At 47.1% G+C, this 23,238-nt stretch overlaps 2 protein-coding genes across 2 annotated transcripts; both read left to right on the top strand.

The window, feature by feature from the left end:
- The first annotated feature begins 173 nt into the window (after positions 1 to 173).
- LAMTOR2 (late endosomal/lysosomal adaptor, MAPK and MTOR activator 2) lies at positions 174 to 4,431 on the top strand. Its single transcript, XM_033923664.1, has 4 exons — positions 174 to 363; positions 2,092 to 2,254; positions 2,934 to 3,023; positions 4,119 to 4,431. The coding sequence occupies exons 1-4, from the start codon at positions 296 to 298 to the stop codon at positions 4,173 to 4,175; spliced, it is 378 nt and encodes a 125-aa protein (XP_033779555.1). The 5' UTR covers positions 174 to 295; the 3' UTR covers positions 4,176 to 4,431.
- Positions 4,432 to 7,440: 3,009 nt separating this feature from the next.
- On the top strand, positions 7,441 to 18,147 carry RAB25 (RAB25, member RAS oncogene family). The gene is made up of 5 exons (XM_033923662.1): positions 7,441 to 7,722; positions 12,816 to 13,011; positions 14,770 to 14,966; positions 16,071 to 16,151; positions 17,491 to 18,147. Exons 1-5 carry the CDS (start codon positions 7,683 to 7,685, stop codon positions 17,625 to 17,627), a joined length of 651 nt encoding a protein of 216 aa, XP_033779553.1. The 5' UTR covers positions 7,441 to 7,682; the 3' UTR covers positions 17,628 to 18,147.
- The last annotated feature ends 5,091 nt before the right edge of the window (positions 18,148 to 23,238 follow it).

The raw sequence follows: 23,238 nt of genomic DNA, 5'->3' as shown, positions 1-23,238 counted from the left end.
TCCGTCAGTCTTCCTCATTTATTGGACTTGAAAACTCGACAACTCCATTTCCAGCTCTCTATTCTTTTTCTCTCCTCTTCTTTGTCACTGTGCCGTTATGATCCGGCTTTTATGGCTGGGAGGGTGGGGGGAGGACAACAATTCCCAGCATGCTATGGCGCCGCTCACTTCCTTTAGCGGAGCCATTTTCCCGGAAGTGGCGGGTGTCAGCTGAGCCTGGGAGGAGAGTTGGCAAAATAGTGAAGCGGTAGTCTTGCTTTATTCATTTGATCCTGGTTTTTTCCTCCAGTGGATCATGCTGCGACCTAAGGCCTTGACCCAGGTGCTGAGTCAAGCCAATACCGGCGGTGTGCAGAGCACCCTGTGAGTATGCAAGAGAAAGAGCAGCTTCTGTAGCCACCTCCTGGGCACCCTGTCAAAGTAGCTGGGTTCAAGAAAGGTTTGGACAAGTTCCTGGAGGAAAAGTCCACAGTCTGTTATTGAGGTAGACATAGGGGAAGCCACTGCTCGCCCTGGACCGGTAGCATGGAATATTGCTACAATTTGGGGTTCCAGAATCTTGCTATTCTTTGAGATTCTGCCTGGAATCTTGATGCTCTTTGGGGTTCCGGAATCTTGCTATTCTTTGAGATTCTGCCTGGAATCTTGATGCTCTTTGGGGTTCCGGAATCTTGCTATTCTTTGAGATTCTGCCTGGAATCTTGATGCTCTTTGGGGTTCCGGACCTCACTAACCTCTCCACGAACATATCCTCATGCATAAAGAACCTCCAATCCTGGGCATTCACAATGCATATGAAACTAAACGAGTCCAAAACAAAACTCCTTTGGCTCGGCCCAAAATTAGACCATCTACCTTCCTCCATCCCATTGTCCTCCGGCCCCCCATTACAGCTCGAGTTCTCAAGCAAAGTTCTGGGTGTCACCTTAGACTCTTCTCTATCCTTCAACGAACATCTCCAATCCCTGGTGAAGAAATGCTTCTTCAGCCTTCACATGCTAAGGAAAGTCAGACCCTATTTTCACCAAAAACACTTCTCAGTCCTAGTACAATCCATCATCCTCTCCAGATTGGATTATTGCAATTCTATCTACCTCAGCCTAACCAAGAAAAGCCTCCACAGACTTCAGCAGATTCAGAACACCGCAGCTAAGCTTGTTTTCGCGAAAAGCAAATTTGATCACGTCTCACCACTCCTGTCTAAGCTCCATTGGCTCCCAGTAATCCCCAGGATCCACTTCAAATGTGCGTGTCTGGCCTACAAGATCCTACATGGCATCCTTCCTGCCGTTATCCCTCTATCCTGGAACTCCCCAACCCCTACTTCCTCCAGATCCTCCCAAATTTTTAAACTATCCTTCCCTTCCATAAAAGGTATTTCCCATGTAGGCAAACTTGGGTCATCCCTCCCCTTTAGAATCACTGAGATCTGGAATAACCTCCCCTCCCCTCTCCGAACCTCAAGCTCCCTCCAACTCTTCCGCAAACACCTAAAAACCTGGCTATTCTCAAAACTGTAACACTTCCCCCCTCTTAGGCCTCTCACCTTCTCCCTTTACACCTAACTCTTTAATCTCTCCACTGTAGTTCCTCTCTCATCTTTCTTCCTGTAAACCGTGCTGAGCTCCGCATTCGTGGAGATGGTGCGGTATATAAACCCAAAGTTTAGTTTAGTTTAGTATCCTAGGTAGAATTAAAATTTGGACTAATAATCTAAATTTCACTGGTTCAAAATATTTATGGATTGCTTTGGGGTTTTTTTTTTTTTTTTTTAAACATATAAAAAGACTTTTGTACTAGAGATCTCACATGGAGATTTAAATGGCGGAGTGCTATCTACCTCCACTCCCAAAATCTTGGATGAAAACTCAAAGGCGAAAGTGTCGGTTCTGATGAAACGGCCTCTTTAGCCAGTGGTATAAATTCTGTCCAGGCAGCAGAACTGAGGACAGAAGGCAACCCTCTCGCAGCTGCTCCCCAGTCTTCTGAAGTGGGGGGGTCTCCCTTCTTGAGGTTCTCTCTGAAATTTTTGCTTTATTTGACCTTGTGCCATTGTCTTCAGCTCTTGAAAGTCCTGTTTCTAATTTTCAGGCTTCTGAACAACGAAGGCTCTCTCCTTGCGTATTCGGGCTACGGCGACACGGATGCCAGAGTCACGGCTGCCATTGCCAGCAACATCTGGGCGGCCTATGATAAGAATGGGCATCAGGCCTTCAATGAAGACAATCTTAAATTCATCCTCATGGACTGCATGGTTAGTGTGGAGCCTTGGGCTGGGGGGGGGGATCATGCAAAATTGTTTTTCTTGCATATTTAGATTTTTTTCATTTTAGAAGCTAGGCCACACCCCCCCCCAATCATTTCCCCTCCCCTCTCTTCCACTGTCAAAACAAAATTGTCAGGAAACCGAAATAGCTTAGAGTGATGGATGATTAAGGTGAAGCTTTTGGGACCTACCTTGGTTGAAGAAGATTTAATAAATCTGAGTAGCTTCATTCTAATTGTAAACAGACTCGAAGGCTTGGTTTTTCTAAATTGAGGGCCTGATTTTTTGCAGGACAACACAAGATGGGGAGGCTGCATTTGGCTAAAAGCTATGCCGTAGGACTGTATAAGTTTCTTGATGATTTTGCATGGCTAGCAGGTGTTTACCTCGCAGCAGAGCTCTGGCTGCTACACAGAAGAGGAGCTCCAGAAACTGTAGATCCTTTTCTCTGTATATAATTGATCTGCAGTGGTACTACAGAATTATTTTCTGAATATAGGTTTTTGCCTCTGCAGAACTCGAGGTTTCCACTGTGCATCGATTTCCTTCCATCTGAGAAAATAAGCCAGTTGTCATTTTTGCCGATCAGGCCTGAAGCACATGGATTCACCATTTTGTAAATGAGCAAAATCCACTTTTGTCACCCTGTTTCTGACTTTGCTTGCAGGAGGGCCGTGTGGCGATCACGCGGGTGGCCAATCTTCTGCTGTGCATGTATGCGAAGGAGACCGTGGGATTTGGCATGTTGAAAGCCAAGGTACGCCAGCCTGCACCAGGGTATTATATGGGTAACTGAGAGAAGACAACAGAATAAAGCTTAGGCTAGGATTTTTGGTGTGCCCAGGTAGCCTGATACCAAAAGACAGGGATAGTTTTTGCTGCTGTGCCTCTGACAAACCAGGTTTCCAAAATCACTGTACAGATGTGTATTTACCCTCAGGAGTAAGGCTGTGTAAGCTGGTGACAGAGGAAGAGAATGTGACCGTGGAAAAAGATTTTGATGTTCACTTTCCCTTTTCACTGCAGACCCTCTTGAAATGACCAGGTCCCAATTTGTATTAGCCTCGTTCTGCTGTCCTCGCTACAGATGCACCCAGGGACACCTCTTTAGAAAGAAATCACACACAAACGCACATGCAGATATGCCTAGGGATATCTCCTTTATTCAGAGTACTGTAACATATATGTAGCATTTTACATGGGTCAGTTTTTTCAGCACATGACTGTAGGAAAGACCATATTTGGTAACAGGATACATAAAAGCAACTAGAAAAAGGTAGCAAACATAAGGAAGGGAGGGGGGAAAGTTTCCATCTATGGCATATGATACTGTCAAGTCTAAGGTCTAGCAATGTTTCTTATCAAAACAAGTCAACTACAGAACAAAATGGGGACACAGAGCTCGGAACCACAAAAAGGAAAGACCTTGTGGTTTCTTGGCAAAATGATAACTGTTTCAGCAGTTCCTTTTACACAAGCAGGAATAGAATATATGTGCCCCTTCATCTCTGAGTTCTGGTTTTCCCCCTTAATTTTTCCATTCTTAAGGAGCCCTTGTTCCTGGCTTTGTTGAAACCCAGAATTTCATTTCGCCCCATCAGACGATACTTAGGATTGTACTGTCCTGTCAGCAGTTGGAGACTGAGAATTGTTGAGCTTTGATGTCATCCCTTATGAATCCCGTTCAACCCCCCCCACTTCCCCCCTAGTCAGTCAGTATTTCTCAGTCGCCAGCAGGTGGTATTTCTGCTATAGCATAAGATAAAACTGCAGTGTCCCTGCCTGAACTGAACTGTAAGTAACGTTCTATGGTCTGAAGAGGTCAGTAATTTGTATTTTTTTGTATTAACAGGCCCAGGCGCTGGTCCATTATCTGGATGAACCGCTCACACAGGTGGCGGCTTCTTAAAACGGAGTGCTGAGCTCTGGAAAGCCACCGGCTGCTTTGAGAAATTAAAGAGACTTTTGGGGAAAGGGAGGTCTTTAATTTTGAGACTCTGAAAGGAAAGCTAGTGCAGTGGGCCGAAGCGTGCCCATACCGACGATAGCACAGCCTTCCTCGAAACCCTTCCAAAACCATGGAAAAATCGGGAGCCGCTCAGAAGCATTTTCTAAACAAGTTGTACATTTATATATAATTAAAAGCCTTGCTTAGCTACATACAGGCCGAGTTCATGTGTTTTTAAAGTAAACAGAGGGAGAGACAATGCTAAAAAATAATTCTCCACAATTTATTTATTTATTCGGTTTTCTATACCGTTCTCAAGCATTTTTCCCTGTCTTTTCTGGTGGGCTCACAATCTATGTAATGTACCTGGGGCAATGAAGCCATTGTGACATCACTGATGAGGTTGGCTCTTATTGGTGGAATGAGGCATTATGATGTCACAATACCAGCTCTGGTTACCAGAGGCTGAAACTTTTCACAATCTGTCTAATGTACCTGGGGCATTGGGGGGATTAAGTGACTTGCCTAGGGTCAACATGGAGCAACATGCTGAGGCTGTAGCTTTAACCACTGCACCACACTCTCCCCCATGAGAGGGGGGTGGCTGCCCCCAAGTAAACTCTGTTTAGGGATCATCGATCCCATTTTCATGTCGGGGTTGGGTGTATGTTATGCAGAGCAGCAAAGAATATGCCCGTGAAGCCCTGAAAGGAAAGATTTTGAGTCACGGGAAGGGATTTTGTGAAATTCCGGGTTAGGAACTTGTATGGCGTGAATGTGATCGTGTCGTGGATGCAGACTGAATTCTGGGACATCCAAGTTCCTGGCCAAATGCTTTAAAGACAAGTCATAAACATTAGGAATTTACTAGTGTTGCAGATAGATTTAAACCCCCCCCAGTTTCTTCACAGTATGTGGAAGTCCGAGGATTGCAGACTTCTAAGAACCAATGCACAGTAATGAGATCTCTCCTTGCATACTGAGGGCCAAATTCTGTAAACGGCGTCCCGATTGTAGGTGGACAACTGCTGCCTAATCAGCCAATCGGGATGCACGTTTTTTTTCTTTTTTTTTTTTTTAAACCCTCCCGAGGCAGGCCACCTACATTGTATGCGCCTCGGGGAGCCTAGGGAGACGCAGAATCTCACCTAAGCTCCCCTAAGGCTAGGCGTGGGCATGCCTTGGCCCGAAAGCAGCCGTACGTGCCTTCCTAGACATAGAAACATAGAGTATGGCGGCAGAAAAGGGTTCCCAACCCTGTCCTGGAGGACCACCTTGCCAATCGGGTTTTCAGGATTGCCCTAATGAATATGCATGGAGCAGATTTGCATATCTGTCACTTCCATTATATGCAAATCTCTCTCATGCATATTCATTAGGGCTAGCCTGAAAACCCGATTGGCCTTTTGGTCCTCCAGGATAGGGTTGGGAACCACTGAGTTAGGCTCCGATGAAGATCTCTTCAGATCTCCGGGCTTTACATGTATCGTGTCACCTGCAGGGGGCTCTAACGAAGATCCCATAAAGAAATAGACACCTTTTTTTGGTAATAATAACTTTATTTTTATATACTGCAATACCACAAACAGTTCAGAGCGGTTTACAAAAAAGAGACTGCGTACAAACAGCGATGTTCCAAGAAATAATTCAAAAATACACTGATAAGAATGTAAAATTATACAAATTTATCAAAGAGAGGGTTTTTCTAAAAGTTTGGTAAAGGATTATCTACCTCGAACAGGGGTGGGCAACTCCGGCCCTCGAGGGCCGTAATCCAGTCGGGTCTTCAGGGTTTCCCCCAATGAATATGCATGAGATCTATTTGCATGCACTGCTTTCAATGCATATTCATTGGGGAAAATCCTGAAAACCCGACTGGAGTCCGACCCTCGAGGACCGGAGTTGCCCACCCCTGACCTAGAACATACTTATAGTCCTATGGTTACCTGAACCTTTGATCATCCAGGGCGACGTGTCCTACTTGGGACAGAACGCTTTGTCCCTTTGGTCTGTGACACTCACGCTTCACTATCCTTTATCGCGTTGTCCCTCTCTGCCTCTACGATTCTAGCTTTCGTCTGGACACTTCGGTCCTGCAGCTGGAATTTCCTCTTCTCATTTTGATGAGAAGAGGGTAGAGAGCAATGTATTTTTTGTCAATTATTTTCGTAATCGGAGTTTGCCTGCCTAACTGCATATCGTACCATGGTCTTCCGTCCCTGGTTCTGCCTTGCTGCACGCAGAGAGCTGGAGTTGCTAAGAAGGAGAGGCACAGGGGACAAACATAGAAACATGATGGCAGATAAAGGCCAAATGGCCCATCCAGTCTGCCCATCCGATGCATCCACTATCTCCTCCTCTCCCTATTGGCTAAGGCTCTTAACATTTGCATCTCCTCTTCCTATAGGCTAAGGCTCTTAACACCTGCATTGTGAGGTCATAGAAACCTGATGGCAGATAAAGGCCAAATGGCCCATCCACAGCATCCACTCTCTCCTCCTCTCCCTATTGGCTAAGGCTCTTAACATTTGCATCTCCTCTTCCTATAGGCTAAGGCTCTTTACACCTGCATTGTGAGGTCATAGAGCTTTAGGGTTATAGAAACATTGTAACATGATGGCAGATAAAGGCCAAATGGCCCATCCAGTCTGCCCATCCGATGCATCCACTATCTCCTCCTCTCCCTATTGGCTAAGGCTCTTAACATTTGCATCTCCTCTTCCTATAGGCTAAGGCTCTTTACACCTGCATTGTGAGGTCATAGAGCTTTAGGGTTATAGAAACATGATGGCAGATAAAGTCCAAATGGCCCATCCAGTCTGCCCATCCACAGCATCCACTATCTCCTCCCTAAGAGATCCCGCTTGCCAATTCCACCCTTTCTTGAATTCAGACACAGTCTGACTCCACCACTTCTACTGGGACACTATTCCACAAAGCTGAAGTCTACTTTAAAACTAGTTAGGGGATCTAATGGCCTTGGAAACACTCCTTTAGACATTTGCACCTTAAAACTGGATGCATATGAACTGGAAATTAAAGTAGCCTCTTATCTTCCACTTTTTTTCTGGTGCTGGCAGCGACTTCACAGTACTAATTAACTGAAAGACAATCCTACCTGTTCAACCAGTACAGTGACACTTATCCAAACAGTCTGAGGGAGAGATAGTCAGCCCCAGGGACCCACCCACTGACTCACACCTCTCCTTTCACCTGTTCTCAGCAGCCTTCCACCTCTTTGCCACCACAGGACTTCATACTCCCCTCCCAAGGTTCGAGAATCTAATCTCCCACCCTCTTCCAGTTTCACTGAGGCTGCTGGCTCTCCCTTTTTCTCCGAGCTGAAGCCTTTTTAGCTCCTTCGGGGTTTTATCTTTCTGTGTGTGTTTTCCTGCTGGCTGGCACTAGACCCGCTGGTGTTTCTATGAGCTAGAAGGAAGTTGGTTAAAAGCGGAGTTGATGTAGAATATGGGGACCGAAGAAGAGGACTATAACTTCGTCTTTAAAGGTACATCTGGCTTGTCTGTTGTTAAGGGAAAGTTCAGTTGGATTCAAAAGTGCATGCTGTAATTCAGCTGAGCCCATGCAGTCCAGGAGCTTCACCTTTCAAAGGGCAGCGAAGCCTTGCAGCCAACGTATTTCTCAGAGAAATGTATTTAAAAGTTTATCAGAGGAGATAGCCAGTGCTTTTTCACTGCCTGGTATATTTTTCATTAGCTAGCTTACATTGCAGTGTTCTTTAGCACACCTGATTACTGCAGAGGGCGAATAGAAGAGGAAGTCCAGGCTGTGTTTTGTTTTGTGAAATATTACTGACAAGTGAACAGTGATGGGTTTTTTCCCCATGCCGGGGTGTGAATTGGGAATGGCGCCTATGTTAAAAATCTGCAGCTTTGTTTTCTGCCTCTGGTGTAGCAGGTGTATGGCTTCCTCTGACGTTTTAAAAACAAATCCTGGTTCCAAAATCATATGGAAAGAGATAGCAGGTGCAGAGTTGTGCTCTAATATTCTGTCCCAAATACGTGACAGGTTTGCCTCTCAAAGGGCATGGTCTCTGCAGGGGTCCATCACTTGGGGAGTGTGTGGTGCAGTGGTTAGAGTTACTGCCCCTGCACCCTTGCATTGTGGGTTCAAATCCCGCACTGCCCCAGGTACATTAGGCAGATTGTGAAAAGTTTCAGCTGGTATTGTGACATCATAATGCCTCATTCCACCAATAAGAACCAAGCTCATTAGTGATGTCACAATGGCTTGATTGCCCTTATCTTGGCTCGCTTTTGCTTCGTTTTGATTTCTAGAGTGGCGCAGTGGTTAAAGCTACTGCCTCAGCAACCCATGCTGCTCCTTGTGACCCTGGGCAAGTCACTTAATCCCCCCCATTGCCCCAGGTAAATTAGATAGAGTGTGAGCCCACCAGGATAGACAAGGAAAAATGCTTGAGTACCTGAATAATTTGTAATCCGCATAGAAGTGTAGAATATGTGGAATATAAATAAATAATTAAATTAAAAAAAGAATACAGTTTATGTATGTTTGAAGGGATGGGAATCAAATATATATATATATATATATATATATAGTGCAACTTAAATTTCTTTGATAGGAAAACCCCCCCAAGAGTTGTACAGAGCTACCAAGTTATTCCGATCCAGGAAGGAGATTTTAAGACAATTCTCAATTCTAACTACCCTATCCTTACGTATTGTAGGACCAGCAGTACTGCTTTTCATAAGTAGCATCGGGGGACTTCAAATCCCATACTGCTTTGGAATGTAAGTTCAAAACCAGGGCTGGCCAAAAAGTCTCCCTCCTGGGACCGGATAGCATGGTAGGGCCAGGGAGCACCTCTAGCCCACAGTAAGGGAGGTTCACCCAACCGAAGGCCACCTCCTGGCTAGAACACTTGCAACAGGGGCAGCCGGCAGCCCTCTGCCTCCGCCTCCTCTCACGTGCTAAGTGTTTGCTTGCAAGTGTGCTGGTTGGGGGAAGGGTAGAGGTAGAACAAAATATGTTGGGCCCACCCTACGCCACTGGATAGCTCTGGGTCAGCAGGAACCAGGGGTGGAATTTGATATACCACTTTTCTGTGGTTAGTCAAAGCACAGGTCCATATTTTGCACTTGGGGCAATGGAGAGACACATGACTTGCCATTAGGTTACTTTCTCCAGCAGGCTGAGCCAGTCCTGGTTTTACCTTTGTTGTGTCCTTTGACTTGCTCACATTTCTGTAAGAAAAGGAGGTACTTCACCCTGTTGATCATTAACGAGGACTGGCTTAGCTTCTGTCAGAGAACCTGAAGCCATTTGGTCACGTTTTTCCCTGCCCCGTCTCCAAGGAATCCATAAAGCCTGCTATTTGCGTAAACTCTTACAATCTGTGAGCGTGGGCGGCAGGGGCAGCTGTCTCTTTGTGCAATTAGTGTTGGGTTTTCTTGGTCAAGGCTAGGTCGGTGGTGGAGGGCTGCTGTGCAGAGGGACCTGGGATTGATTCCTGGCACCGGGTCGGTGGGGCTGAGAATGTGAAAGAAGAACCGCTTGCGGCTCCTGGGGGAAGGCATCCCGGTCGTTGCACAACAGCGACACCTAGGGCCTGGATTTAGGGCCCATGGTTTCAGGCTTCTGGAGGAACCCTGGATCAGTCGGGAGTGGAAGGGGACTGACGATAAGGAGTGAAAGAAGGCGTATGATGGCAGATTCTGTGGGAGTAAAAGCCCAAACGATCAGGAGGAAGCTAACAGAAAAAGAACAAGAGGGAGGGGGAATTGCCACAGGATCCCTTATTATTGCCAAGTTAGCCAGTTCCAGGAGGGAGACTTTGAGGCCAATCCTGGGTTTGAACTCACATCCCATGTTAATGTGGCATTTGTTGTCCCTGATGTGGCCATTGCAATCTCTGCTGCGGGTCCCATAATGCACCATGGTCCCATAATGCACCATGATAGGAGAAATCTAAGCCTGGCCTAATATCTCCATCCTGGAGCTGGGTAATTTGGCAGCTGTTCCCCCTATTACCTACCTGGAGAATTAGTCTGGACTACATCTCCCTGCATTCAGTGGGGCAAAAGCGGGCCTAGCTTAGCCAGATCTAGGTGATACTCATCTGGTAAGAGCTCACTGGCCTTTAGACAGTACACCAGGACTTCCCAATGCTTTTGTGGCTGTGACTCCATGATTGCAACCAAATAAAATATGTTTATGTCAGGTGATCGTGTATTATTGATGGTCCCTGAGAGGTTTAGATGGGTGGGTTGGGAGGGGAGGGGGGAGCAATATTGATTATCATTGTAATGGTTTGGTTTTGCTCAGGGTGGGTTCACTTTGTCGCTTAAAATTAATAAAAATGTTTCAATGTAAAATTGTGCGACCCCCCCGAGGTGCAGAATAATGGTGAACCTCTGCAGATCCCATCTAGATTGTGACTCGAAAGGTAGGTCTGGGAAGTTCTGCTGTACATCCTTTAGGAAGGGAATCTTTTCAACCTTCTCTCTCTCTCTTCTTGCAAGAACAAGCATTTCCACACACCTATGCCTCAACTTGCCAGACAGACCCTCAACAGGTGCTTCTGTTTGCAAAGAACCCTTGTACCTATCAGCTGACTTAATTCTAGAGGTCTCTACCTTGCTGCATGTTTGCACTGATGTGATTTCCATCTGGTTTATATATTTTTTTTAGTTTCTTAGTCTCCAGTAGGATCTGGGGGACTGGAGGGTTCAGGACACTGAACCTATTACATCACGGAGTGGAGCTCTCAGAGCATAGGCTCAGGGATACAGAGCCTGTCATCTCTTGGAGGTTCAAACTGCATTTGGTGTGTTAGGAGTGAAGCGAATTACCATCTGAAGACCGTAGCGACATGAGTTGATGGTCTCGGTCCAGTTCCCAGTGGACAGAATTCCAGATCCCTAGATGTGGGACCTTCCCAGTTGATACTCTTTGGACGTCTCCACTAGTCCCATCCTTCTGAGAAGTTTCTCCGTCCTTGTTCGTTATCTTTTGACCGACACCGCCGACCCAGTTCAGAGAAAATTGGGGTAGTGGGACTTACGACAGCTCATGGAGACAGAATTCTCCAGCCATTGACTCTCTTTGGCTATTATACCATCGGGAGTGAGAAGCTATTTCACCACAAACGCAAGATCGTGCAGCCCCAGCAATTCACAATTTAGAAAACTGGCATTCAAGACGAAATCTTCTAGGTCAGCTAAAGTTTGCCACCTAACTGATCTCTTTTTCTTACCCTGCAAAGATGACATTTTATTTATTTTTTTTTTTTTTAATTACTGTTTCATTCCAAAATGGTTTACAATAAAGTTACATACGTAAAATGTTGAAACAGGTCAGAACAGATAAACACAAAAGCAGAAAGATTCAATCCTTGCCATAGGTCAAATGCTCAAAGAAATGCATCAACCCAAAAAAATGGAGTCAACATTTTAAAGAATTTCATTCATTTTTCAAAAATTTTTTTTTTCCATTTTACATGAAGAAAATGGAAGGTCCTCACCCAAAGATTCTCCGTATGGAATCTGGCTTTATATAAAGTCCAGATGCTGCCTTGGAAATCCTTTCGGGATTAATAGCCATCTGGCTATCCAAGGACCAGAATTGGTGGAAAATCCTGGAAAAAAATAAGGAGGGGGGTCCTAGCTTCTTTCCCCCCCCCCCACACCCCCGTACCAACCTTCAAAAACATGTAAAGTGAAATTTTCATGGGAAAAATCTTCATGGCTGGTGGCATACGTTCAAACTAAGATCTCCCAGAATGAGTGGAGAGGCGGGGGGATATAATTTTCACTTTATAAGAATGAGAGGAGCCTTTCTCTTATGTGCCCCCCCCCCCCCCCCAATGCAGGAGCTGAGGCTTCACTGCCAATGTCCTCATCTGCACAAGCCTCAAGTGCTTTCAAATCATAAGCAGCAACATTCTAGAGCTCAAATTGTGATGTCATAATGCCTCGTTCCACCAATGCCTGAGCTCCGTCCTCATAAGTAGCAACATTCTAGAGCTGAGATTGTGATGTCATAACGCCTCGTTCCACCAATGCCTGAGCTCCGTCCTCATAAGTAGCAACATTCTAGAGCTCAGATTGTGATGTCATAATGCCTCATTCCACCAATGCCTGAGCTCCGTCCTCATAAGTAGCAACATTCTAGAGCTGAGATTGTGATGTCATAACGCCTCGTTCCACCAATGCTTGAGCTCCGTCCTCATAAGTAGCAACATTCTAGAGCTGAGATTGTGATGTCATAACGCCTCATTCCACCAATGCCTAAGCTCCGTCCTCATCTGCACAAGCCTCAAACCCTTTAAAATCACAAATGTTCGAGGCTTGTGTGATTAAGGCAGAGCTCACGGGGGGGGGGGGGGGGGGGGGGTGGAATTGAGTTCCTGCAGCGACCGAGTCAAATTTGTCCCTGTGTCATTCTCTAATTCCAAAATTGCAGCGGCCATTGAGGAGGTGGGTGGGGGAGTCGGGAGAGCCATAAGAGCATATAACAGCTTTAAGTTTTTAAGTCCAGGCTGAGGTAGGGGTTGTGGGTTCTCCTTTTTTTGTTTTCACAGACTCACGTTCTGCTTTTCATTATTTTGTGCCTCAACAGTGGTTCTGATCGGAGAATCCGGCGTAGGGAAGACTAACCTCCTGTCACGCTTCACCCGCAACGAGTTCAACCACGACAGCCGCACCACCATCGGGGTAGAGTTCTCTACGCGCACCGTCACGCTGGACGGCTTGATGGTCAAGGCGCAGATCTGGGACACGGCAGGGCTGGAGCGCTATCGCGCCATCACATCCGCGTAAGGAACTTTGCCCCTCGCTAATTCTTACACTGGTCCTGCAGGTCGCTCACACGATACGATAATCACGGGGGAAATTACAGGAGCAGAAAGGCCCCACTTGAAACAACCCCGGTGGCCAGTGAGAGTGTGGGGCGCAGTGGTTAGAGCTGCGCCCTGAGGCTGTGGGTTCAAATCCCTCGCTGCTCCTTGTGACCCTGGGCAAGTCACTTAATCCCCCCTTATCCCAGGTACATTAGATTGCGAAAAGTTTCAGCCTCTGATTACCACAGCTGGTGTTGTGACATCATAATGCCTCATTCCACCAATAAGAGCCAACCTCATCAGTGATGTCACAATGGCTGGATTGTCCTACACTTGGATCACTTTTGCTACATTTTGATTTTTCGAGTGGTGCAGTGGTTAAAGCTACGGCCTCAATGCCCTGAGGTTCTGGGTTCAAATCCCTCGCTGCTCCTTGTGACCCTGGGCAAGTCACTTAATCCCCTCATTGCCCAGGTACACTAGGTAGAGTTTGAGCCCACCAGGACAGATAGGGAAATATGATAAAGTACCTGAATGTAAATAGTGTCTGTAGGACCCCACAGGGTTAACATTCCTTCTCATACTGGCACAGAAGGAAACATGGCTCCTAGAATTGTACAAGCAGGGCTGTAGCAAGCCCTGACTGCGCTCTGTGCAATGGCACAACATGGTGGCTCCCCTCCCCACTCTGCAGAGTGCCTCTCCACTTCCCTCCTGCCTTGGCCAAACACAAAATGCAGTTTCTCCATCTGTCCCCCCCCCCTCCTCCTCCTCCCAGAATCCACCCCTCTCCAAACCCATCGTCTTCGGGCAAAAGACTATGTCCAGAAAACACTGCAACGCTGCGTGGACCTTCCCGCTCAAGCATGCCTAGGCGTTGCCGGGTCCTGACCACACAGCTACAGGAAGAGGATGTGCGCATCGAAGGGGGTGGGACTCGTCGATGCCTGGAACAAGCTTGAGCGGGAGGGTCCGTGGAGCATGAGCGGGCCTGCAGAACGTGGTCCAACGCCTACCAATTGAAGTCTCGGAGAGAGGGGGGACTCTGGGAGGGAGGGGTAGGCAGAGACTCTGCACTGTGTGCTAGGGAGGGAGGGACGGAAGGGAGGCAGCGAGGCAATCAGTGCTGTAGCCTTTGCCCAGTTTTAATGCCCCTGCCTCTCTTGCGCCCTGTATGACCACACTGCCCGCACATACCTTGCTATTGCCCTGCACACAAGGCCACTAGTTCAGTATTTAAGAGAGAACAGGGAACTCCATCGTCATAATGTCCAATACTGGCATTTAAAGAAGAGCATTGTTGACACCATGCTGGGTCTATATTGGTTCAGGGGGAGAGTACCCCTAACTCAATCCTGGAGCACTCCCTTGCCAGTCAGGTTTTCAAGATATCCACAATGAAAAGGTATGAAATCTATTTGCATATAATGGAGGCAGTGTATGCAAATCAAGTTTATGAAAATTCGACGTGGATATCCTGAAAACCTGACTGGCAAGGGGGGGTCCTCCAGGACCGAGTTGAGAAACACTGCTATAACACTATGCTGGGACACTGGGTCAGTACGACCTCAAGTTACTGCCTCAGTGGAGATGGGACTTGGGGGTGAAACGGAGAGGAACTCGAAAGAGGCCTGGATTTACCTCTCATGACGGTGATGCGTTGTGATCAACGTCGGGTGGGCATTGCTGCGTTTATGGGGCGCTGTACTGAAAGAAGCGTCGTATTTCTTGAAGTTATTACAGGGGTGCTGTTGGCGCTCTTCTTGTCTTTGACATCACAAAGCACCAGACGTACAACAGCGTGGACCGCTGGCTGAAGGAGCTGTATGACCACGCGGACGCTAACATCGTCGTTATGCTGGTCGGCAACAAGAAGGATCTGGGAGACCAGGCCCGAGAAGTGCCCTCGGAGGAAGCCAAGATGTACGCAGGTACTGCCCAACCGAAGGGCTGACGAACGCCAGTAATGGGGGGCAAGATCCCACCGTGCTTTGTCATTAACGAACATTTGCAGCCCTCTCTGGGGTGCACGAAAGCAGTCGGGAGAGGGGAGGGCGGTGCCATGTTTTGTTCTGAACTAGTCTAATAAACTTGACGCCCGTTGTCCTTCGCCAGGGTCACACAGCGCCACTGATTAAGGAGAAAGTCAGACATTTCACAGGAATTTACATAGGTCATATAAAATGTGTGCTATCGGGTATTATTTGATACTATCTGAAATAACTATGAGCCCCTTTTGCTAACGCGTCCATAGCTTGATAAAAGCTGGTTTTTACCAACAGAGCGTGGACCTCTTAATATGCGCCAAATGATCCCACTGCAAATAAAACTGGACTTAAAGTAACTGGGCTATAAGTTCTGGGACAAGGGATGACTGACGTCACCTTTTTAACATTATTCTGAAGATGCTGGAGGCCCTTAGGGCTTCCGGGACCACCTAAGGCCTTTCTTTACACATGTAAGAACAGAGCAGTAGCTGCTAGGGAGAGATGAGGATGGGGCTAGGGACAGGGTTGCTAGACATGCCCGGCACTTTATCCAGGTTTTGAAAAGCCTCCTCAAATCGCGTTTTTCAGGGAGGAAGTCCGCGCATGCAGCGGGGGGGGGGCGGGACTGGGGGGCGGGATTAGGGCATTACAAGGTGGAACTGGGCGGGACTAGGGCATTACAGGGCGGGAATGGGCGGGATTAGGGCATTACAGGGCGGGAATGGGCGGGCCCGGGGAACGGATTTTCCGATTGGAAAATCTGGCAAACCTAGCTAGGGAAGGTGTTTGGATTTAAGAAAATCAGGCAGTGCTGGGGAAGGCAGCCTGCACAGATCCCATGAGGCACAGCAGGAAGAGAGAGGAGCCCTCTTTGACAATCCCACCCTAACTCAGTGGCATTTTCAGAACATATTTAGGTTTAGCCAATGATCGCCCAGAGCCAGGTACTAAGGTGTTGGGGGTAATCTGGATAGGGCCTCAAATCTGGGTCCCTAAGGCCTGTTCCACTCTTCCTCCCTACTGCACTGTCCCTTTTTAACGTTGCAGAGAACAGTGGGCTGCTGTTTATTGAAACATCCGCACTGGACGCCACCAACGTAGAGCTCGCTTTTGAAACGGTGCTGGCAGGTAAGCAGAAGGCCCAGGATCTCCCCATACCTCATGCCCAGAGAGGAGTATTAGAGGCCCTTTGTGGTGAAAAAACTGGGGGGGGGGGGGGTATTTGAAATGCCATCATTTGGGTACGATGTCGCCGGTGATGTAACAGCCACACAAAAAGGCGCCGAGGTAAGCTTTTGGACTGCTGGAGCTTCCCGAGCTCCGAGTGCTCTGGCGCCCGTGTGCAGAACTTCTTGCCATCTCTAGCTTCAGGAAGAGGAAGTGGGCAAGAGGATGGGACCATGTGGTGGTTATCTGCCCTCACAGTCTGCATTTCTATGTTTAACCTTGACACCCTTGGAAGCTGAGCAGTGCATTAAATAGTCCAAATTGAGTGCTGCGCTGGGTGGGATTTAGAGGGAAGGAAACCTCCTTGTTCTGAGATAGCCAGATGGGTCCTGGATATCACGTCCTGGTTTTATACCACCCACCCCCGATAGCCTCTAGGATCGTGTAGTTCCAGCTAGAGCAGTGGTTCCCAACCCTGTCCTGGAGGACCACCAACCAATCGGGTTTTTGGGATAACCCTAATGAATATGCATGAGAGAGATTTGCATATAATGGAGGTGACAGGCATGCAAATCTGCTCCATGCATATTTATGAGGGCTATCCTTCACCGAGAGGGTGGTTGATCCTTGGAACGAGCTCCCGGTGCAGGTGATCGAGGCAAACAGTGTGCAAAAATTTAAGAGCAAATGGGATGCCCATGTGGGATCCCTTAGAGGGTTAAACCAAGGGAACCTGTCACCAGGAGTGGGATCCCTAGGATAGTAGACTTGGGGGTGAGTCAGTAGAGTGGGCAGACCTGATGGGCTATGGCCCTTATCTGCCGTCACCTTCTATGTTTCTATGTCTATCCTGAAAACCTGACTGGCTGGTGGTCCTCCAGGACAGGGATGGGAACCACTGAGCTAGAGAATGAAACGGAGCTCAATTTCTCTGGCCCTGGCCCTGCTCCATTCCTGTAAGCTCTGTCTTAACCACGCAAGCCTCAAAGACTTATGATTTTAAAAGTGCTCGCAGGAATGGGGCAGGGACAGGAAAAGAACTCGCCAGGACCGGAAAATGAATTCCCGCTGAGACAGGGGAAAATGCGTCGTTCCCGTGTCATTCTCTAGTTCCAATCCCTCCGAGAACAAGAGGAATCTGCTGGATATAATACCAAGACTGGCTTTCAGCATGTCTATGGTGACACGGAGCTTCCCACAGGGGCTCACTGAAAACAAGAAACTTTGAATCTTTTCTTTCCTCTGTTCTCACTTGTTTTTTTTTTTTTTTGGGGGGGTTGTGTTTTTGTTTCGATTTTAGAAATTTTCAAGAAGGTGTCGAAGAACAAACCAGGCCAGGCTAAGAGCAACACGGTGTCCCTGGGCCAAGAGAACGTTTCCAGCTCGCCTGCCCCCCAGAATCCCGACGAGCGGAAGACCTGCTGCCGGAACATCTGAAAGAGCGGAAGAACGTATAAGAAAGATGTCAAATTAAAAACTGTTCCCCCGGCACCACCGCCTCCACCCACTTGTACAGAGGCTCTTGTGAAGACCCCACTTGCATAGCAGTTTTTATACTGTGACTTAACTAGGCCCGCAGCTGAGGAGGTGAGGCACTGGGGGGGGGGGGGCTAAAGGTATTCCCCGACCTGGAGTAGCTTCAATTGCAGGAGGGGAATAGAAGCTTTCTTACACAGCTGCACTTCGTGTTGGGCCAAGTCCTTTCCCCCCCATGATTTGGCCAAGGTGAAAGTTAGCAGCTAAACTTGTGTGAGGAAGACGTGTTCCTCTATTTCTACCCCCTTGTGCTTTAATGAATAAAACCTAGAACACAATGTGGTGGCTGGTGTGTTCTGTACATTGAGGGACTGGTTTTAAAAGGAGTAATCACTCTTTGCAAATGTAACAATCTGATTTTATATGTGTAAATGGTCATGCGTGTGTTACTGTTTCAGAAAATAAACATTTGATATGTGTATACCCACGCACGCGCTGTTTTGAAAGGGAATGGTGCTCTGGGTAGGCCTGAAAAATATTTGCATGTTTCCCAGTTTTTCACATATAGGTTAAAAATTGTCCCATTAGCATGTGGACGTCTGCAGCCTACTCCGGTAACTCAATTTATGGGTAGTCCTGGAGGTGGGCCGGGTTACGGTTACCAGACATCTCCGGGGGTCCGGACGGTCCGCACCCTTCCAGGTGCCTCGAGCTGCGGCCACCACCTTTAGTGTGCCGCGGCTTGAGAAGGTTTGCGGGTTCCGTGACTCAGGCCACCGAAGTTGCGGCCTGTGACCAAAATGTAGCTTTGAAACGAAAAAAAAAAAAAAAATCCAGACCCTAATCCAAAAATAAGTTTAAAAGCAGGATTGTCCTGGATATTGCTAGAGGAGAGCAAGTCATCTGAAATATCAAACACCATCTCATTTCACAGCCCCTTCCTCAATTTTTATCCTGATCCCTAAATAATTCTCAGCTAATCATTCTATAAGGATGGGAATCGTAAAGAGAGAGGTAGCCAGATGTTTCTAGGGCGGAAGGAAGAGCTGGAAAGTTACTTTGGGGGGGGGGGGGAGAAAAGGCCTGGGGCTGGAGTGGAGAAGGATTTGAAATCGAGGGGGTTAGGCGAGGGGAGCTTTAAGAATGAGGTGACTCAGATGGAGTAGGGATGAGTTCAGACCTAGGACAGGGACGGGGAGGATCCCTTCGTTTCGTCCCTGGCTCCCGGCAAGTCGTAACACTGCCCTGCATGACTCCTAGTTCCTGCTTTTCTGAGGGAGCTCGGAACCAGATCAGCCTGTTGGAGGGAGGAGAGTTGCTGCGTCACCTTTGGTTTTGGAAACCACACTTTGCATTTCTCCCTCCTACACAAGCCTCAGCTGTAATTCGGCACACACCTTCGCCTCTGGGCCGCAGAGAACAGCCTAGAACAAGGATTGGGTGGGCGGAGGAGGAAGACTTTTACCTGCTGGGGCTTGGCCCATACGTACCAGCTCATGGGTGCTTGGGCTATTGATCAGTCGCCCTCATTTTGCCCAGGGAGGGGTCATTTGTGTTGTGTTTAGCAGGCCCCAATCATTTTGAAAAGTAGGCGTCTATGGTGTTGGCAGTAGGGATGTCGCTTTTCTCTTTCCCCTCCCCCCACATACTCCCGGTGCCAGGGTGGGTAATAAGAACACTGATGAGCTCTAGAGAGTTGCACAGGGACAGAAATCCCACCCATCCCCGCCTGTCTCCGCCAGGATCCTCTCCGTCCCCACCCATCCCCGCAAGGAATTACCTCCATCCCTGCCCGTCCCCATAAAAAGCAGCAATTACTTCTGACAGGATCATCAATTCCACAGTTTTTTTTGCTGTTTTCCTTGTGGAATCTCTTTGGTGGAACCCTTTTTTAGTTTTCTGTTCAGGTAATTAACTTATAAACCCCTTATTTTACTAAGGCTGACATGTCCATTATATTATATGGACGAACCCTGCTTCCAAAGCCTTCCATTCCTGTTGGCTAGAGGGGGGTCCCCGTGGGAGTCCCGTTGGCTACAGGAGGGTCCCCTCGGGTTGTCCCGTGGGCCAGAGGGGAGTCCCCGTGGGAGTCCCGTGGGTTAGGGGAGGGGATTCCCGCGATCCCCGTTCAGACCTCTACTTCAGACTAGTGCTGGAGCTTTCAGCTTGATCAGAACTGGCCTCTTTTGGGTTCTAATATTGTGAACCCTCTCACACGCATTACTGAAAAATTCACCGAATTCATTCAAACGCTCAACGCGCCCTGCTCCAAACGCTCTCTCGACGAAAACCTTATGCAAGCTCTTTTCAACGCCCTTCATTTTCCTCAGTTCTCTCAAAGGCGGAGGAAGTGCATTCCACAATTGCAGGGCCACTGAAGTAAGAGGTGGAAGACCAGTTTTGAAAGTAGGAACGTCCAGTAAATTCGTAGATTCAGATAAAGTAAAGAGATGTAAATGAAACCAAGAAGCAAGGGCAACTGAAAATCTGCTCTCATAATACCTTGACTATCAATACAAGAAAACCCCGTAGTGCTTGTGAGAGAGGGTCCACAATATTAAGAGCCCAAGAGAGGCCGGTTCTGATCAAGCTGAAAGCTCCAAAGGAACACGAGGACACTTCCCGACCCAGAAAATAACACTCCCCTGCTCCCCAGCCAAGCAGCCAGCCACATATGACCTCACTGCCGCAGCATCTGATTGGTCCACAATGGCTATGAAGTCACACTGTGAGAGCCAATCAAATCGAATTCCATTTGAAAATTTTTACGACAATGTTCCAGAACTGGCGGCTTGCAAAGCTGTCCGGCCTTTGAAAAACTTGACTAGGAAATGGTGGCTTTTGTTTTTGAACCTGTATCCCAAAGTAGGATGGGATTTCTAGCCCCTGATTCTACCCACCGAAATCAGCTCGCTGGGGTCCTATAATGCACCAGGATAAGCTTGCCCAAAATCGAGCCACCTCTTGGGACTGAGCAATATGACAGCTCCGAGCGCATCCAATGTTATGTGAAACCATGCGGTAACTCGAAAGGGATTCTGCGTAATCTTGGAGCCCAAGGATTATTCTCATAGGGCGACTGGACAATCTGAACAGCTTGTTTGAGAAGTTTCAGTGTCTCAAGGTCACATCACATGGGCGCATGAGGCAAGCTTCCCACTGCCAGGACCCGTGATTCAGTGGGAGAGGAATAGCTTGCATCACACTCTAGAACGGGTTATGAAATGGAAAACTGCCAAAAGGTTGGGCTGCGTGTTGCAAGAAAACCAACAAACTGCTCGGTTGCTCGGCTCTGGAAACAGAAGCCACTGATAGTCGGGCTGGTGGGGGAGAAAATCACCTCCCTCCCTTCCCCCACGCCATCCTAGTGCAAGTCAGACCGGGAGCAAAGAGGCTCCCACTGCATCCAAAAGGACAAGAAACTGCTGGATTACAATTGATGCGAAGAATTCCTCAAATGATTATTTGGGGACTGTCCTCGGTCTGTCCTCCAAAGCCAGTAGAAACACCACACAATTATTTATTCTAAAAAAAAAAAAAAAATGTATGAATCGCTTAAATCTATGCGTTGTACAAAACATTTACATCCACAATTTCAAGCACAAACCTTATAAAATGCAGTAAACAAATCGATCAATCTTCCGCCACCATATTTCCTTAATAGAGAATTCTTTAAATCTAAAACAAATAATCACCTCAGGGTTAGAGAAAGACGTTCGCAAACAATTGCGCTTTTAATTTAGAACAATTTTTCTTGAAAGAATCCAGTAAGAAATGCAATAAGATAATACAAAAATACATTCATTATAATAATAATAATAACTTTATTTTTCTATACCGCCATAGTCAAACTGACTTCTAGGCGGTTCACATAGAAAGAAGGCTGGACAATCAGCGAATTCCAAAATGCAAGAAGAAGGATGTTACATAGTAAATTGGAGAAGCATGAATATATGAGAGATGAAATATGTTACATAATGCATTAGGGTTGAAAGGGGAAAGAATACCTGAGAGAGGTGATCTGATTAAGCAAGGAATTTGTCAAATAGAGCGGTTTTAATTGATTTTCGGAATGTGTTGTAGGTCTGTCTGGCTTTGTTTATGTGGTTTCCCAGCCAGGATTGCTGTCTGTCTGCTTGGAACATGAAGGTTCTGTCTAGGAAGGATTTGTATTTGCAGCCTGTGATCTTTGGGTATGCAAAGATGTTTTTGTTTCTGGTTGTACGTGTGGGGTTGTGTAGAGTGAATAAGAAACATCATAATAATATTTCATACATATTCCTCCAAATTAAACTTCCATATAAACTAATTCCTTCCTTCCTACACCCCCCTTGATTCCATCTCCTTTCCCCCCAAATGAAATCCCCCACCCCGGGTGGAAGTTGACAAAAATAAAGAAAATAAATATCTGGAATGTAATTAGAGAAGCTTAGCTTCATCGTAGATCATTAAGGATTCAACTTCTTGTTCTTGGTGAAAGATTTTGAATATAAGGATCCCAAGCCTCCAATTTCTTGAACGACGCAAGACCTCTGCAGAATCTCGTTATACCTGGAACCGAATTCCAGAGATTCGCCACTGAGAAAATAGATATTCTAGAATTTACGTAGCGAATCCCATGTTCTCATGAGCAACATCCCTCCCTCAGATCTCATGCAAACAAGAAAAAAGAATTTGCCTCAACGATATCGCAGAAGCCCAGAAACAAGAGGCAACGGAGATGTCAAAATATCAGCCAAATACTTGAATGTCATAAAAGTAGACTCAGGGCACTAGCGTATTTAGCGCACGCAGCAGAATAGCGCATGCTAACCCCCGCGCTACACAGCGAGAACTAACGCCAGCTCGATGCGGCTTAGTAAAAGGAGCCCTCAGTCTACAGTATAATGTCCATCTTGATAGCCGAGTCTAGGTCATGCCTAGATTGTCCCGACTGGGATCCCAGTTTTGGCATCCGCAGACGCCTTCGTCAGGGGATGAATGGATGCTGCCGTGAATGAGGGACAGCAAAATCGCACCAAAAAAAGTCAAGTTTACTTTTTTGGCGCGTTTTTGCCCTCACTGACGCCTCCATTGCATAGTAACATGAAGAAGGACACGGTAGTACTCGAAAGGGTCCAGAGAAGAGCGACTAAAATGGTTAAGGGGCTGGAGGAGTTGGCGTACAGTGAGAGATTAGAGAAACTGGGCCTCTTCTCCCTCGAACAGAGGAGACTGAGAGGGAACATGATCGAAACATTCAAGATAATGAAGGCAATAGACTTAGTAGATAAGGACAGGTTGTTCACCTTCTCCAAGGTAAAGAGAACGAGAGGGCACTCTCTAAAATTGAAAGGGGATAGATTCTGTACAAACATAAGGAAGTTCTTCTTCACCCAGAGAGTGTTAGAAATCATCCTTTCCAGATTGGACTACTGCAATTCTATCTACCTCAGCCTAACCAAGAAAAGCCTCCATAGACTTCAGTGGATTCAGAACGCCGCAGCTAAGCTTATTTTCGCAAAAAGCAAATTTGATCACGTCTCGCCACTCCTGTCTAAGCTCCATTGGCTCCCAATAATCCCCAGGATCC

This window comes from Geotrypetes seraphini, chromosome 16 (genome assembly GCF_902459505.1).
Source record: "Geotrypetes seraphini chromosome 16, aGeoSer1.1, whole genome shotgun sequence".
Classification (NCBI taxonomy): domain Eukaryota; kingdom Metazoa; phylum Chordata; class Amphibia; order Gymnophiona; family Dermophiidae; genus Geotrypetes; species Geotrypetes seraphini.
Note: the sequence above shows the minus strand (reverse complement) of the source record. Positions and strands in the feature narration are given on the sequence as shown.

Excerpts from the sequence above, each read along its gene's own strand:
- LAMTOR2 (XM_033923664.1), top strand. The coding sequence starts at position 296 with ATGCTGCGACCTAAGGCCTTGACCCAGGTGCTGAGTCAAGCCAATACC. Across the intron at positions 364-2,091 it reads GGCGGTGTGCAGAGCACCCT|GCTTCTGAACAACGAAGGCT; the intron begins GTGAGTATGCAA and ends TCTAATTTTCAG. Across the intron at positions 2,255-2,933 it reads TCATCCTCATGGACTGCATG|GAGGGCCGTGTGGCGATCAC; the intron begins GTTAGTGTGGAG and ends CTTTGCTTGCAG.
- RAB25 (XM_033923662.1), top strand. The coding sequence starts at position 7,683 with ATGGGGACCGAAGAAGAGGACTATAACTTCGTCTTTAAAG. Across the intron at positions 14,967-16,070 it reads GGAAGCCAAGATGTACGCAG|AGAACAGTGGGCTGCTGTTT; the intron begins GTACTGCCCAAC and ends TTAACGTTGCAG. Across the intron at positions 16,152-17,490 it reads TTTTGAAACGGTGCTGGCAG|AAATTTTCAAGAAGGTGTCG; the intron begins GTAAGCAGAAGG and ends TTTCGATTTTAG.